Source organism: Gracilinanus agilis, chromosome 6 (assembly GCF_016433145.1).
Source record: "Gracilinanus agilis isolate LMUSP501 chromosome 6, AgileGrace, whole genome shotgun sequence".
Taxonomy (NCBI): Eukaryota; Metazoa; Chordata; class Mammalia; order Didelphimorphia; family Didelphidae; genus Gracilinanus; species Gracilinanus agilis.
In genome coordinates, this window is record NC_058135.1 from 148,372,028 (window position 1) to 148,388,807 (window position 16,780).

Genomic DNA, 16,780 nt, shown 5'->3' on the forward strand with positions numbered 1-16,780 from the left:
ATTTGCTAAATCCATATTTATATGAATATAAATGGATGAAGACAAAGAAAATAGGATGTCTGGATATATCCTGTGGAGCTTAGACCTAGTTTATCCTTAAAAGGTATCTGATGACAATAACAATGCATTTCTTTATTCTCTATTATTAAATCATAGTTATACATATACAAGAACAAACACACAGATATATAAATATTTAATGCCAAATTACTGTGTATATATATATATATGTGTGTGTATGCATATATATTGACATTACACCAAATTAAAATGTAATCTGAATTCAAAGGTAACAAAGGAGGAAGAAATTATAAAGTTCAAACATGAGCCTGAGGGCTCTGTAGGGAAGAAGGAAAGCAAGAGATTTGTCTACTTTGACTCAGTGACGGAAGAAGAAATCGTGCACTGACTTGATACAAAGATGCTCAGATACTTTTTATTATGAGCTGGGAAAGCAGCTTCTACTAGTTGTCTCCTTCCTTAGATCACTACCTCAGCAACAATGGGACTCTCAAAGACTAAGTATTTCAATTTGCCCTGCCCAAGAGAAAGCTCTGGTTGTGTCATCTTTTTCAGACTTCTAATGCTCAGTCAAGAAACAAAACAAGCAAACCAAAAGATAGTTGCATCTAAAATCAGAAAATACTTTAATTTGTACCAGACAGAACTTTTTTTCATTCTTTTCACTAACTTGCTCACTAATATTTCCTATCTTTAGCTATCATCTAAGTAATGTATTTTTTCTGGTAAATATTCTTATTATAGAGCACTTGAAAGAAATCAAGTCAACTATCATAGCATGCTTCTGACATGAATGTATTCACATTTCATTTGTTTTAGCCATTGATTCATTGAGGACAAGAGACCTTCTCAACAGCCGTGAGTTTAAAAGCATATTTAATTTTTCCATAGCATGATCCACAGTTCATCAACTGGATGAGAAACAGAGTGACATTGTCAATAAAAAAAACTGACATTGGAGTCAGGAAAGCTGGGGTCAGATCCTCCCTCTGTCACATATCATAAGAAAGTCATTTTTAGTATTTCAAGCAATTCTCTGGAATTTTCACACCCAGATAAAATGCTACTTGTGCAGATTAATTAATTAATGAGTATGAGGTGATCATGAGTGCTATGGCTAGATCTCAAGGGTCAATCAGGAAGCTCCAAGTCAAATCCAGCTTCAGACATTTACTTGCTTCAAGGAATTCACTTAGTTTCTGTCTGCCTTAGTTTCCACATGTATACAAAGAGAACAATAATAATAATATCTACCTGTAGGATTGCAGTGAAGCTAAAATAAGATAATATTTGCAAAGCCTTTTTAAACTAAAGTGCTACATAAATGCTATAATTAATAGAGGGAGTTCCCCAGTGGAAGTTCCCCACACTGAAGAAACCACAGGTCCAGTCCCCTCTTTCCAAAGGAAAAAAAGACAGCAATTTGTAACCACAGCTAATGAGTAAAGATCAGGAAGACTTTTTAGTCAGAGTCTGTCTCACAGTGATTTAATTTGAGACATATTCCTTATGTTGAGGAAAAGTACAAGAATGTCTATTATGCAAAGTCCCAAAGGAAAAAAAAATAGAGCTTAAGACTTCTCCAGGACCATGTTGTCTTAAATAGAGCTTTTCAAAATTTCCATATCTGAATTTGAGACTTTTTGTTTTTGGTGAGGTAGATTTTTTCCCCTCTTGAATGTTTACTTCTCCTTTCAACTCATTTTCCAATACAATTGTATGATACAATATCATGCAGTTCTCTTCAATGAAGCCCTTACCACTGGAAGAGGTTATAAATCCATTATAAATTTATAAACCTAGCTTGGGGGAAGATGTTAGCTGTTTTCCTTTTAGAATACTCTATCTCTAAGTTACAATAATAGAGATAACTCAAAATTTATCATTCATTGATCGACTTGAAAAATAGGGCTTTATTAGTGCTAGCTCAATATTATAACGCAGGCAGTGGGAAATCAATGTTTAGAAATGCTGGATATTGAACTAGAGATCTATTATTTAAAAATTAATGAGTTCAAAATGTAGTAATGTAGGATGATGGAAAGAAAATTTAATTATGTGTCAGATGAATTGAATACAATTCCTGGTGCTGTTATTTACTACCTTCATGATCTTGGGAATGTCAGTCTCTTCATCTGTAAGATGAATGGACTGGACTAGATGATGTATAATAACCTTTTCAACTCTAGAAATTCTATTTTTAGTAAGTAAAAACCCAATTTTAGTAAGGACTGTTCTTTTGATCAATAGAAGCTTTCTATTAATCAATAGAAAATATTATAAGGTACTTTCTGAGGCCAGGTGTTATGGATGGAAGGATAGAGACAATGTTGACCTCTCTAGTCCTTCATTTCCTCATCTATAAAATGAGGGGGTGGGACTAATTCCCTTCCATCTTTATATCTGTTTTAAGGGAAAATGACATAGAATTGACTGGATATGATGACAACAAAAATTAATCAAATGAATACTGAATGACATTTTCTCTTTTTTTGATGAAAACAAATTGATCAGTCTTTCTGTGGCAGGTTGTGGGATACGTACAACCTCAGGATCCTTGCCATTAACAGCAGCTTCAACAACCGATAGGATAGTCATGGGTACTTCAGCTGCATTAACAGGAGAGTGGCCCTGGCAAGCTAGCCTCCAGTTAAAGGATGCTGGCCACCAATGTGGTGGCAGCTTGATCAGTAACACATGGATCGTGACAGCAGCTCACTGTTTTCAGAAGTAAGTTCACAAGGACTAATGTATACCAACTACTCTGTGTGGGTAAGTTATTTTCCCTTCAGACTTCAGTTTTCTCATCTGTGAAATGAGGGGCTTTGATCAGGTTCTCTCAAGTCTCAAGCAGTTCTAATGGTCAATGATTCTATTACCTGTTTTTTTAACATCATCATCATGTGACAGCCTTTGGGTGGGTAAAGAATAGAAAACTTCATCATCTCCAAATGTACTTAATTTTCTCTTGCACAAAGTATGGTCACACTTTTATTCTTCCTCCACCATTCTACTTTTCTCTCTTCTGGGAAAAAAAAACACTTTTCTCCTCCCTTTGAAGAGACTCCTATAGTACTTTGGCTGTACCATTCTTATGACTTGGTAAGCAGTGTTACAAATGACCTCAGGGACATTGTGCCATAAAATAAACATTTACAACAATTCCTGCTATAGTGCACATACTGGAGTCTCAGTAAATATTTATTATATAATTTTGGAGATTATTTGGATAGTTTGGCAAAAACTAGGAAAGGTAGCTAATATACTGAAAAACAAATCATATATATATATATTAATATAGATATAGATATGCTGACTGTGACAATGTAAATGAAAAAGAATACTGATGAAATTGTAATTAAATGTTAAGCTATTTGATAATCAAGCTTGCTCCAGTGAAGAGAAATAAGAATGTATTTTCCTCCTCTCCTGGCAGAGATAGAGAATTATAGTTGTGTAATATTGCATATGACATGAGTTGATTGATGCACTATTTAATTTTACAGAATTGTTTTTCCCCATCTTTTTAATTCTTTGCTATAAGGGGATGTCTCCTGGGAAAGTAGAAAAACATATTAGAAAATTAAGTTGATATAAAAATAAGGTTTTATTTTTTATTTATTTTAATTAATTTATTTTAGAAACTCTTACCTTCTGTATCAATCAATATTGTGTATTGGTTGAAAGGCAGAAGAGTGTTGAGGGCTAATCAATGAGGTTTAAGTGACTTGCCAAAAGTCACAAATTTGGGAAGTGTCTGAGGTCACTCCCCTTCTCTGAGTCTGGCTCTTAGTATACTGAGCTACATAGGTGCCCTCTAATTTTCTTCTTTAAATTATATTTTACTCCCCCAATTACTTGCAAAAATTATTTTTATCATTTTTAAAAAATTTTTTGAATCCCAAATTTTTTCTCTTATCTCCACTCTCAGCACCCAACTCCCTGAGACATTAAGCAATCTGATATAGAGTTTACATTGCAATCATGTAAAGCATATATGTCTATACATATAATTTTGTGGAAGAGATCTCAAACAAAAAATAATAAAGAAGAAAAAGAGAAACATGGTATGCTCTGGTCTACATTTAGACTCTTTCAGTTCTTTCTCTGGAAGTGGATGGCATTTTTCATCATGAGTCCTTTGGAATTATCTTTGATCATAGTATTACTGAGAATAGCTAGATTCCATTATTACTTTTACTGGGCATAATGTTCTTTTGGTTCTGCTCACTACACCTTGAATCAGTTTATGTAAGTCTTTCCAGGTTTCTCTGAAATCATCTTATTTGTCATTTCATACTGTGCAATAGTATTACATTATAATCATATACCACAACTTGGTCAGCCCCAAATGGTGGTTATCGCCTGAATTTTTAATTCTTTGCTACCACAAAAGAGAACTGCTATGAATATTAAAATTTTTTTGCAAATAGGTCCTTTTTCCCATTTTTTAATCTCTTTAGGATACAGTCCTAGTAGTAGTATTGCTGGATCAAAGGATATACACAATTTTAGAGCCCTTTGGGTATAGTTCCAAATTGCTCTCCAGAATGGTTATAACAGAACACAACTCTACCAACAGTGCATCAATGTCCTAATTTTTTCATACTCCCTCTGACATTGATCATTTTTCTTTTCTGTCATGCTGACCATTCTGATGTATGAGGTGGTACCTCAGAGTTGTTTTAATTCAAATTTCTCTAATCAAGAGTAATTTAGAATATTTTTTCATAAGACTATATATGTAGCAAGATATAATTTTCTAAAAATCTCTTGGCAGTCTAGAACATTGCCTTAATTCAAACAATATTGAATTTAATAGAAGTACAAATAAATTCTTATCCTATCCTTCAAAAATCTGTTTCACTAGCACAAGGTTAGAGAGGCCTGGCTAAATAGAACTTTCCTAAAATGATTGGAGAATTTTAGTGGATTATAAGGTCAATATGAATCTACAACATGACTAGGTATCCAAAAGAGCAAATGAGATCTTAGGCTCTATTCAGAAAGACTTAGCATTCAGGCATAGATAGGTTTCATATATTCAGCCCTGCTCAGACTACTGGAGTACTGTGTTCATTTCTGAGAAGCTATAACAACCATGATCTTAAGTAGGGTGAAACTGCCTGACAGAATTCCACAGGATGACCCAGAACTCCAGGAGAGGGGGCATTTGGGGCAGTTAAAAATGTGTCTATATAAGCTAGGACCCCCAACTTGCAAGGGCACTCTTTTTGGGGGGTTTCATGGGTGGCTGAGGAGAGTAGGATTGTTCTTTTTGTTAGCTCATCTCTGACCTCAGGGAGAGGGAGTTACTTTGCTGTTTACTCCATACAGATGATAGCAGGCTGTGTGCACTGGGAAAATACCTCATGTGCAATATCTCAACTAATTTCTAATTTAAATAGATCTTCAATCAAGATTACCTTTACCATCTTAAAATTGATAACATTAGATTAAGAGATAAGTTAGTTTGTGAGGGAGATAGAAGTTAAGTTAGTCAAAAACACATTCCCCAAGTTTCCTAAAGATAGTAGGTAGCTTACCTCACCCTTATCCTAAAATTTACCTCTCCTTCCCCTGTTTTCCTGAAATTAATAAATCCCTTCCCTTGTTAAGTCTGAGAGCCTGTGTGAAGTTATTCTTGGGTTATTCAACCAATGTCATACATTACCTAGGTAAAATCTTCATCCAGGCAAGCACTGGAACAGCTGTTATCCAGAGAGCAAGTCTGCTGTAATTAGAAGACATCCTGAACCTTTATCTATCTCAGGTTTTGGGAAATAATCTTCTAACAGTAGAAGTTGCTAATCTCAGTGGGATTATTTCCTATCTGTCTACCAATTTAGACTTGGATTAGTCAAGCCTAAACAGCCTCCATTTCTTGATGTAAAGGGGATTCAGTTAAAACTGTTACCCCTTCTGCTACAACTGCCTCAGGAGGGCGTGGAGAAATAATTCTATTGACTCTCACCCCTCCCCCTTGCTAGGATAACCAGCTTGATCCTTTGCACTGACTCCATTACCAAACATTGTCAATCTTAATCAATCATACAAAGAACATTTTGAAAAGGGTATTGATAGGGAGAGTACTAGAGGAAGTAGACCAGGACATTCTAAGTCTCGAAGTTCATGCCATATGAGGATAAGTTAAAGAAATTGTTTGTGTTTCGCCTAGAGAAGACACAGGGAAATCATGAAAACAATCTTTAAGTATCTGAAGACTTAACATGATGAAGCAAGATTAGATTTATTCTGTGTCCCCAGAGGGAAGACAAGGATAAATGGATGTTGTTACAGAAAAGAAGCTTTCAGGAAATGTAAGAAAAATCTTCTTAAACTTGAGGTATCCTGAAATACAACTGATAACTTTAGGAGCCAGTGGTCTCTCTCTCCCTGGAGGCCCTTGGACATGTTGTTAAAAGCAAATTAGGTGACAAACAGGATAGATCATTTGTCTTGGTGTCAGGAAGAATTAGTTTCAAATTCTTATCTCAAATACTTACTGCAGAAGTTACTAAATTTCTCTTGTTTTACAAATAGCTTCACATTATGCCCTTACAGCAACCGTAAGAGGTAGGCACCATTATTATCCCCGTTTTATAGTCAAGGAACCTAAGGCAGCCAGAGATTAAGTGACTTGCCCAGGGTCACATAGCCAGTAAGTGTCTGATGCTAGATTTGAATTTGGACCTTCTTGACTCTAAGCTCAGCACTCTGGTTTCCAAACTACTTAGCTGCTTCTGTGTACATAGTTTGTCTTTTCCTAACATTTCTGGCAAAAATGAAGGAAAGGATAGTAAAAAATAGCAAATAGTAAAAAATTCCACCTAAATCTCAGTTTTAGTAAGCTAAATGCCTTTTGAAAGCTTTTCACATATATTGTATAAACCTGAGAGAGAGAGTAGAGAGATCTGGACTTAAAGACAACTAGATAGCCTCAAATATTTATTACCTGTGTGACCCTGGGAAAGCCACTTAACTTCTCTGCCTGCCTCTGTTTCCACATCTATAACAAGAGGATATCAATAGCACCTTCCTATTAGAGTTGTTGTAAGGGAAAAAATGATAATATTTGCAAAGTTCAGTGTAAAAGCTTCTTAAGAATACTTTGACTTGAATTCTTACCCTGTCACTTACTAGGTATGTGATAAAGTCATTCAGTTCTGCTTGTTGCTTCATAGGCAAAATTGGAAAAATAATCTTTATATCGCTTTCCTAATTGGATAAGGTGAGGATCAAATGAAATACTTTATATGAAAGCACTTCTCAATCAGAAAATGCTACCTAAATATATTCTATTTGTAGTATTGTTATTTCATCTTTCATCTTTTTTAAAGAGGTCCAGATAGAAATGTTCTTGGCATTAAATGCTATCCTAGTATTATTATTTTACATTTAATATTTTGTGAACTATTGTAGAGGTAGATTAAAATTGTTGCATTTTGTAATTCATTAAAATATGATAATGGAAGCTTACCTTCTGTAGGCTCACTGAAAGTATCTTCAATACAACTCTAGGAACACATGGGAGGACTAGAATGATCTGAGCCTAATCCTGTGTCCATATGGATTTGAACTCCTCTGCTAGGTCTTCATATTTTAAAAGCTCTTTGTTCCAACTAGCTTGAAGATTAAGGCTATCTGGTATATTTACGTCTCTTAAACTATTGTTTTCAATTACATATGTAGTCTATGTATGGTCTGATATACAATATTATATATACATAGATGTATAGCTATACATACATGTATAGAGATATACATACATATATACTAAATAAGACTATAATTCTTGAGGATCCATAATGAAGCATGTACTCCATTCAGGAGAGAAGAGTGATTGACTCAAGGGATAGTCTGAGACAAGTATGTTATATTATTTTTTAAAATACATAGCCAATGCAGGAATTTATTTTGACTATGTATATTCATTATATGGATGTTGTTTTAATTTTTTTAAAGAGGATATGGTAGCAAGAAAAATATATATTTTGTTAATGGAAAATAAATTTATGTACTCACCACACACCTAGCAAGACATTAACTTGTAACTATAAAACTGGTGATGTATACATACATACATATATATAAATATATATATATGTGTGTGTGTGTTAATCCTTATAGTCATATCTTGTTAGACATGTGATTGATGAACATATTTTTACAGACTCTAATGATATATTAAATAGTTTAAAGCACTTCCTTACATAAACTACAATTATCACTAAATTTAGTCTTCTTAAGTAGTCAAATATAAAATAATTGTAAGTAGGGATTATTGCTTTCTTTGTACTTGCATCTCTAGGACCTAAAAGAGTACCTGGCACTAGGCAAGTGCTTAATAAATACTTATTGGTTGACTGACATAACTTTTTATAATTTGCCAATAACTGCCATCTTAAATCCAAGAATCTCCACAAACAAATCCACATGATTCAGTCATTTGTTTGTGTCATCTCTGTTGAGCGAGAATTGGTAAATTCATGTAGATATTGCCTACAGAAGGACTTATAAATCCATTCTTGGATTTTAGTCATTTCATAGGATTCATCTACAATTAAATTACTTTCAGTTACATTCTCAAATCCAATGGTATAAACCTATTACATGCTTTGAATATTGCTGGGTGAAATGAAACCTGTTCTCAAAGTATTTCTGTAGGTCAGAGGTTCTCAAAGTACAGTCTATAGATCTTTGAGATCTCTGAGACTTTGCAAGGGGCTGGGGAGGTCAAAATTATTTTCATAATAATGTTTTGAAGTTGCCTTTTAAAATATTCCTCTTTTTCCGATTACGTATCTGTGCCCAGATTTTCTTCATATACAGCAACATATACAGCTGAATGCAGAAGCAGATATGAGAACCTAACTCTATTATTAAGCCAAATATTAAAGAGATTTGTGAAAATTTGTAAAACAATACCATACTTCAATTTTTTGTTTTTGGAAAATATAGATTTTTAAAGTGAAATTTTATTTATGCTAATGTATGATGAATTTATAATTATTTTTAAAAATTATTGATCTCAATCTTTAAATTAAATATTGATAGATATGACTCACATTATGAAAGTTGAAAAGAAATGTTTATTAAGCACTACAGTCAGATATTATGTGAAAGTGCTTTAAAAATATTATTTCATTTGCTTTGTATAACAACCCTAAAAAGTAGGTTCTATGGTTTTCCCCATTTTATGTTGTACAAACTGAGTCAGACAGAAGTTAAATCATCTATACAGCTATTAAATATCTATTAATGATCGATATAGCTATTAAGTATCTGAGGCCTGATTTGAACACATATTTTTCTGACTCTAGGTACAGTGCTCTACCTATTGCATCACCTAGCCCTTTCAAAATAAAGGATCTTTGGAGTCCACAATAATTTTTTTTTTTTGTTTAAACCCTTAACTTCTGTGTATTGACTCCTTGGTGAAAAAGTGGTAAGGGTGGGCAATGGGGGTCAAGTGACTTGCCCAGGGTCACACAGCTGGGAAGTGTCTGAGGCCGGATTTGAACCTAGGACCTCCTGCCTCTAGGCCTGACTCTCAATCCACTGAGCTACCCAGATGCCCCTCCACAATAATTTTTGATTATAAATTTATCCTAAGAACAAAAACATTTTAGAATTGGCACCATAGATTTATCATTTGCTTTAATTATATCTATCAATCATCACCCTCCTTTTTTGTGCCAAGGAAGTGTTCATTCTTCCAGAATTTACAAGAGACAATATTTGTAAATACACTTATCATAGTGCCTGGCACGGAGTAGTATATAAATGCTTATCTGTCTTTCCTTCTTCTCTAATGGTGATGGATTCTGTATTTTGATATAATAGGGAGTTTTGTGAGGATTCTTTCCAACTCTGTTCTAGACGATTTTAGGGTTCCAAAAGTTTATTATTATTGTTGTTAACCTCTGCTAAATACTTATTTTGATGTTTCATTTAATTTAAGAGATTCCAGAAAATCATTCCTGGTTCTAGAATGTCTTTCCAGTGGAATTCAATATTTAGCAGTTCTTATCAAGCTGCAAAAGCTTCAGGTATAGGCTTGATGGCTGACTCTGCTTGGTGTACAAGGATCATTCTAGTTATGTTCCTTCATGAACAGATTATCTGCAGGGGGATTTTTTTTTGGTGGGGGAGGGTATAGTAATTCTTAAAGACTGTCTACCATTGGCATATGATCCACACCAATGGAAAGAGTATCCATAATGATCCCTTAAATATTGAAAAATTATAATTAAATGTTTAAATTCTGTTTTATGGCAGTTAGACAAAAATCTCAATGCTCCAATAGTGAAAAAATTCTGGATTAAATATCAGGACACATAGACCCTAGATGTAGCTCAGTCAATAACTATATATAGAGTATTGGGTAAGTTTCTTCAACTTTCTATGCCTTAACTGTTTCTTCTAGCAAATGAAAAGGTTGGACTCACTTTTCTTCATGATCTCTTTTTCAATCATAAAGTTATGCATCCTGATATCTCTACTTGATAAAGGTAAAGGTTAAACTTAGCACATTATCTGAAGGTTAATTTTGGCACATTATACAAAACAGTACTTGTTTAAATTTTTTGCAGAATCAAGAATCCAAAACAATGGATTGTGACCTTTGGAACAACCATTATTCCACCTTTAGCAAGACGAAATGTTGGCACAATTATTGTTCATGAAAAGTACAACAACATCACACATGAAAATGATATTGCCTTGCTGCAATTAGCTGAACAAGTTGAATATTCCCATGATATCCAACGAGTTTGTCTCCCAGAATCTTATATAAAATTGCCACCTCAAACAAGTGTGTTTGTCACTGGATTTGGATCTGTAGAAGATGATGGTGAGTACTTTTTAAATTGCACAGTTTAATTGTAAACAGAGATCTAGTTATTTGTTATTGGGAAAGCATGTTTTGGTTCATCTTTTGAAGAGATGCAGTCTACTCTAATAGAAAGTGAATTCAGGTGATAAGTGAGTTAATTCTCAGTCTTATTCTCCTTTTCTGTAAAATGAAAGAATGATATCTATACTATCAACAACACATTGTTTTAAGGAAAGCATTTTTTAAAACTAAAGTACTGGATCCAAGTGAGCTATTACTGGAAGGGATTCAGAAACTGGAAAAAAGCAATCATATTTATACTTTGGAAGCACAAGAGCCATTCAGCAATATAAAAATCCATTGTTAGGGTCTTCAGTAATCTAACTTCCAAGGAACTATAAGACCCCTTGAATGTAACTATCAAAAAGAATGAGGAAGGGCCATTAGGTGCAAAGATATAGCTATGAAAGATCTAGGTGCAAAGATATAGCTATGAAAGATCTTGTAATAAGGGACCACCACCCAGGCCCTTCTCTGTTTTCTATGGCCAAGACATCATTTAGAAAGCACATAGCACCATTTAGTTCTGGGTCTTTTGTATTTTATTTATGGCCTCTTCTTCCAAGTTTTCTCAACCTTTTAAAATCTTTCTAAATACAGTTTTTAATATCAACATCTTTCTAAAAATTCTTTTAGGATGATCCTCTTACTGGCCTGAAAATCTTCTTTTTGACCTATTAATATTTAAGGGACTTAATACAAGTTGTCCATCTTTGTTGATTATTTTCACTATGTGATATCTAATTTTCAAATCATTCATATACCAAATAATGTGTTTTATCTTCATGTTGGTAAAGAAATCAAGAAACAAATTTTAACATACAACTTATACCTAGTACCTTCTAACTATTTCATTGAGAATACCTACTACACAGGAATTTGTCTTAATCCATATTTAACTAACATAGCAGTTCCAAACTTTTAGACGATTTTTTTGCTTGTTGATGATTTTCTGTCGAATATGACATTTTTTAATTCCTTTTGGAGTTTTCTTGGCAAAGATATTAGAGTGGGGTGGAACTAAAATGGCAGAGAAGATATATACACATACCCACCTAATTTCTACCAAGTTACCTTCTATAAAACTATGATTTAATGCCTCAAAATAATATTCTGGAGTAGCAAAAAACAAACTCAGAAGATGACAACCAAGCCAATACTGCTGGATCCAAAGCCTCCCAGAAAAATAGTAATTACTCTCAAGCTGAAAAACGAATTAATTGAGGAGATCAGAAAGGACTTTAAAAATCAAATAAGAGAGGTAGAAAAAATGGGAAAAGAAACTAGAGTGATATAGGAAAATCTTGAAAAAGAATCGCCAGCTTGGTTAAGGAGGCACAAAAATACTGAAGATATTAATATCTTAAAAAACAGAAATAGAATAATTGATAAAAAGAGGCAAAAATCAAATAAAGAAAATAATTCTTAAAAGCAGAATTGTCCATATGGAGAAAAGGAACACAAATTTATCGAAGAAAGGAACTCTTTACAAAGTAGAATTGCCTAAATGAAAAAAAAAGGGACAAAAGTTCACTCAAGAAAATCATGACTTAAAAATTAGAATAGGGCAAGTGAAAGCTAATGACTTCCTGCAATATCAATAGACAATCAAACAAAGTAAAAAGTATGAAAAAATAAAAGACAATGTGAAGTATCTCATTGGAAAAACAACAAAATAAATCAAAGAGAGATAATCTAAAAATTATTGGACTACTTGAAAGCCATGTTTGAAAAAAAAAGCAGCTTAGACAACATCATTCAAGAAATTGCTAAGAAATTATCAGGAAAATTGCTCTGATATTCTAGAACCGGAGGGTAAAATAGAAATGGAAAGAATTCTTAGATCACCTTCTGAAAGTGATCCCCAAACATTAACTTCTAGGAATATAATAGTCAAATTCCAGAACTTCCAGGTCAAGGAAAAAATATTGCAAGCAACCAAAAAGAAACAATTCATATATTAAAGAGTCATAGTAAGGATTACAAAAGACTTAGCAGTTATTTCATTAACTGGAATATGATATTCCAGAGGTCAAAATAGCTGAATGGAAAACCTGATACTCAAAAACTCAAGAGAAGCATAAAAACAGTAAACAAAAAAGAGAAATCAAGAGACATTCAATAAGATTAAACTGTTTATATACCTAAGCGGAAATAAGATTCTTGTAACTCCAGAATTTTAGCATTATTAGGGCAATTAGAAGGAGTATACAAAGTATACAAAGAAGGAGTATACAAAGGGCAAGAATGTGAGTTGAATATGATAGGATGATTAAAAAAATTAAAGCATAAGAAAGAGAAATATATTGGGAGGAGGGGAAAGGGAAAAAGAAAATGGGGTAAATTATCTATGTAAAAGAGGCATGAAAGAACTTTTACAGTGTAGGGAAAGATGAAGGAGGTCAGGAAGGAGTATGTGAACCTCACTCTCACTGGAATTGACTCAGTGAGAAAAGAACATACACAATAAATTGGCATAGAAATCAATTTTAACCAACCGGAAAGTAGGAGGGGGAGGGGATAAGAGAAGGAGGTACAGCTGATAGAAAAGAGTGCAAATAGGGAAGGTGGTGGTCAGAAACTAAGAAGAGGGAAATAGGATACAGAGTAATATACAGCATAATGGCACAAAATTTTTACAAGTCTTTCTAATAAAGGCCTCATCTATTAAAAATTTAAAAGATAATAGAGTGGTTTGCCACTCCCTTCTCCAGCTCATTTTATAGATGAGAAAACTGAGGCAAACAAGGTTAAGTGACTTGCCCAATGTCACACAGCTAGGAAGTGTCTGAGGTCAGATTTGAACTTGGGTCTTTCTGGCACTCTATCCACTGCATCACTTAGCTGCCCCAGACAATAAGTACTTCTTTTGAATATTAAAAAAAATTCATAGATTCCTACCGAAGAGTAGCTGTATTCACAGTAGGAATTAAAGAAGATGAAGGCCTTGAAAAGGACCAGAGATGAAGAGAAAAATGGGATTCAAGGAGAAGATAGTTAATAAGATAGTAAGAGGCTAGCTTGGTAGGGATTTGCTTATCAGAATGTCAATAAGATTCAAACAGGGCAAGATGAAGAGGGTAAAGAAAGAAAAGAAGGAAATGGGAGACAGGACTAGAAAATAAAATAAATGAACACAGAAGTCCTGGTTGAATGGTTGGATCCAAGGAGCAGTCACTAATAGCTGTGTTTCAAATTGAAACTTGATGTCCCATGAAATGCCACAGGGAACTTTACTTTTCAACAATTAAAAATTTAAATTTCTATGCCTTTCAGAATTTTAGATATCTGAGGGGTGGCTAACATATTTGGTGACAATTAAATTTCAAAAACTTATTGACATACCAGAATATTGTATTGAACCAAACAAGATGAAATTTATTATTATAATATTATTATTATTTTATTAATAATTAACATTTGTGTCAAGCTTTAAAGGTTAGCATGCTGTCTTATGTTGTTTTGTCTTCATGACTACCCTCTTATTTACTAAGGCTAAATGTAAAATTTCATCATTTGTTTTAAAAAATAAATTTCTTAAGTACAGGAGCTACAGTGAGATGAAAATTCATGAGAAAGAAATCTAGGGACTTTAGTAGCCTGCATGTAGACCTACTCGAAATAAGTAGTTTGATAACATTGTCAAGAAAGTCAATGTGATCTTGGGTTACATTAAGAGGGCCATACCAAAAAATTGTCCCCTTAAACTATATCCTAGTCAGTTCTTCTCTAAAATGTTCAATGTTATCACACAAATGTCAGTTGCTGTTACTATGATATGATGATGATGATGATGATATGTTAAATTAATTCATACATGTTCGTGGTTCACACTATCCATATTTTTACAGAATGAAAAATGAACACTGAACAATATTCAAATGATTTTAATAAATTCATTCATACATTTGATCTTGTCTTGTCTTGACCTTGCTAGTCTTGGCTTCACATACAATGCTGTATCCACTAAAGGCCTTTTGTGTTCATAGGACCAACTCAAAACGTTCTTCGCCAAGCTAGAGTGGAAACCATTAGCACTGAAGTGTGTAACAGAACAGATGTGTATAATGGCCTTATAAAAAAGGGAATGCTGTGTGCTGGATTCATGGAAGGAAAAGTTGATGCCTGTAAGGTAGGTTTAATGTTCATATGAATCACTTTTAGACAGATATTTAGTATTCCAAAGTTATCAAAAACTACTCCATGGAATTATGAACCATATTTCACTTGCCTGAGGACAAATTGTCCATAGTTTAAACCAAGATCAGTCTTAAAGACTTATAAAGTGAAGTGGACTTTCGAAGAAAACAAAATCTGAAGAAATTTCCCCTATGTTCTCACAAACTAAGATTAGGTATATACTAATGAGTGCATATTATAATTCTTTAACAAATTAAAGACTATTTTCAAATACTCCAAATACCAAATAGTACAGTTGATTCCTACAATGGAATAATAAGATATCTAATTACATGATTTACTTGCAAGTTATGGAAGCGTTCTGTAACATAATGTTCAGCTTTTGTTCAATTTCAATTCTTCTTACCCTACTAAATTACAGTACTCTACTGGATATTTATCTTTTTATTTCTTTTTCCCTAGGGTGATTCTGGTGGACCTCTGGTTTACCCTGATCATAGGGATATCTGGTACCTTATTGGAATAGTAAGTTGGGGAGAATCATGTGCTCGTCCCAAAAGACCTGGAGTCTACACTCAAGTGACTCAGTATCTGAGCTGGATTAATTCCAAAATTGGTATATAATGCAAAGTCTGCAGTTGAGTAAAATGCAAGCATTCGATATAAGTAATATTCATTTGAAATTCTTACATCATATGTATTTTTCATCTGCATGAGGTTTGGGTCAATAGCCTGAAGACATCGTGAATAACAAAAGGCTCCTATTCACTTTTTGTTGTGCAAATCACTTATATTCTTCCAACCATGAAGAAAATGGAAACTAAGATGACAGATAAAACAAAGCTCTAACAAAGGACCTCTCTAATATGATTTTAAAAATAAGTCTCATTAATGTCTTTTGTTTTAACATCATATCCTTTCCCAAATATATGACCCACATATTAGACCTATCCTTAAAAACAATGAAATATAATTCCCCCAAATCAACATGTATTTGATAATGCATTCAACATTCTGTACCTATAGTCCCCACATCTTTTCACTAAGAAGATCTCTGTCATATTATTTTATTTCCTAACTTTATAATGCTTTTCTCCATGGAGAAGGGAGAGGGCATTTTCCTCTAAAATATGAGGGAAATTCCACCATTGTATAACAATTCTTGCCACTTCTTGGTTCTTGCAATAAATACAACCACTTCATTTGTGGTTGGGGACCATAGGTAGAACCATTTCTTCTAGGGACATAGTAACTGAATTATGTAACTTATTTACACTATCTACCAGTGCCAGAGCATAGATGTTCATATATATAAACTCTGAAGTTTTACCTGAGACCAATAGCTCAAAGGACAGAACATTAACAAGAGAGCCAGGATTCACAAAGAATAGGCTGACATTTGGGGATAATAGTACAATTTCTTCTTTATATGCTTCAAAGTTCACCCAACTTAAAATAATTTGCATAAATATATTTTCTTAAAACCATATGATTGACTTCATTTCATTTGCAAAACAAAAACAAAAAATGAAGGAAATTCCTGGACTTTCATAATGATTTGCATTTCTGATTAATATGTTTCAAAGAACTTTTGCCCATAAACAAGATTTCATGAGATACTAAGATCTACTGGCTTCAACAGCAGCATGGAGATTCCGGATGCATTTATGCTCAACTCAGAGAATAATGTGCAAAGCACATTCTCTTGTAGCTGTGAATTAT

At 33.5% G+C, this 16,780-nt stretch overlaps 1 protein-coding gene across 1 annotated transcript in view; it reads left to right on the top strand.

The window, feature by feature from the left end:
• Nucleotides 1–15,682, top strand: part of LOC123251879 (transmembrane protease serine 11F-like) — a 39,882-nt gene extending 24,200 nt beyond the window's left edge. The window contains 5 exon segments of the mRNA XM_044681206.1: nucleotides 841–879; nucleotides 2,550–2,751; nucleotides 10,617–10,876; nucleotides 14,908–15,050; nucleotides 15,521–15,682. Of these exon segments, the coding sequence (XP_044537141.1) occupies nucleotides 841–879; nucleotides 2,550–2,751; nucleotides 10,617–10,876; nucleotides 14,908–15,050; nucleotides 15,521–15,682 (806 nt within the window).
• The last annotated feature ends 1,098 nt before the right edge of the window (nucleotides 15,683–16,780 follow it).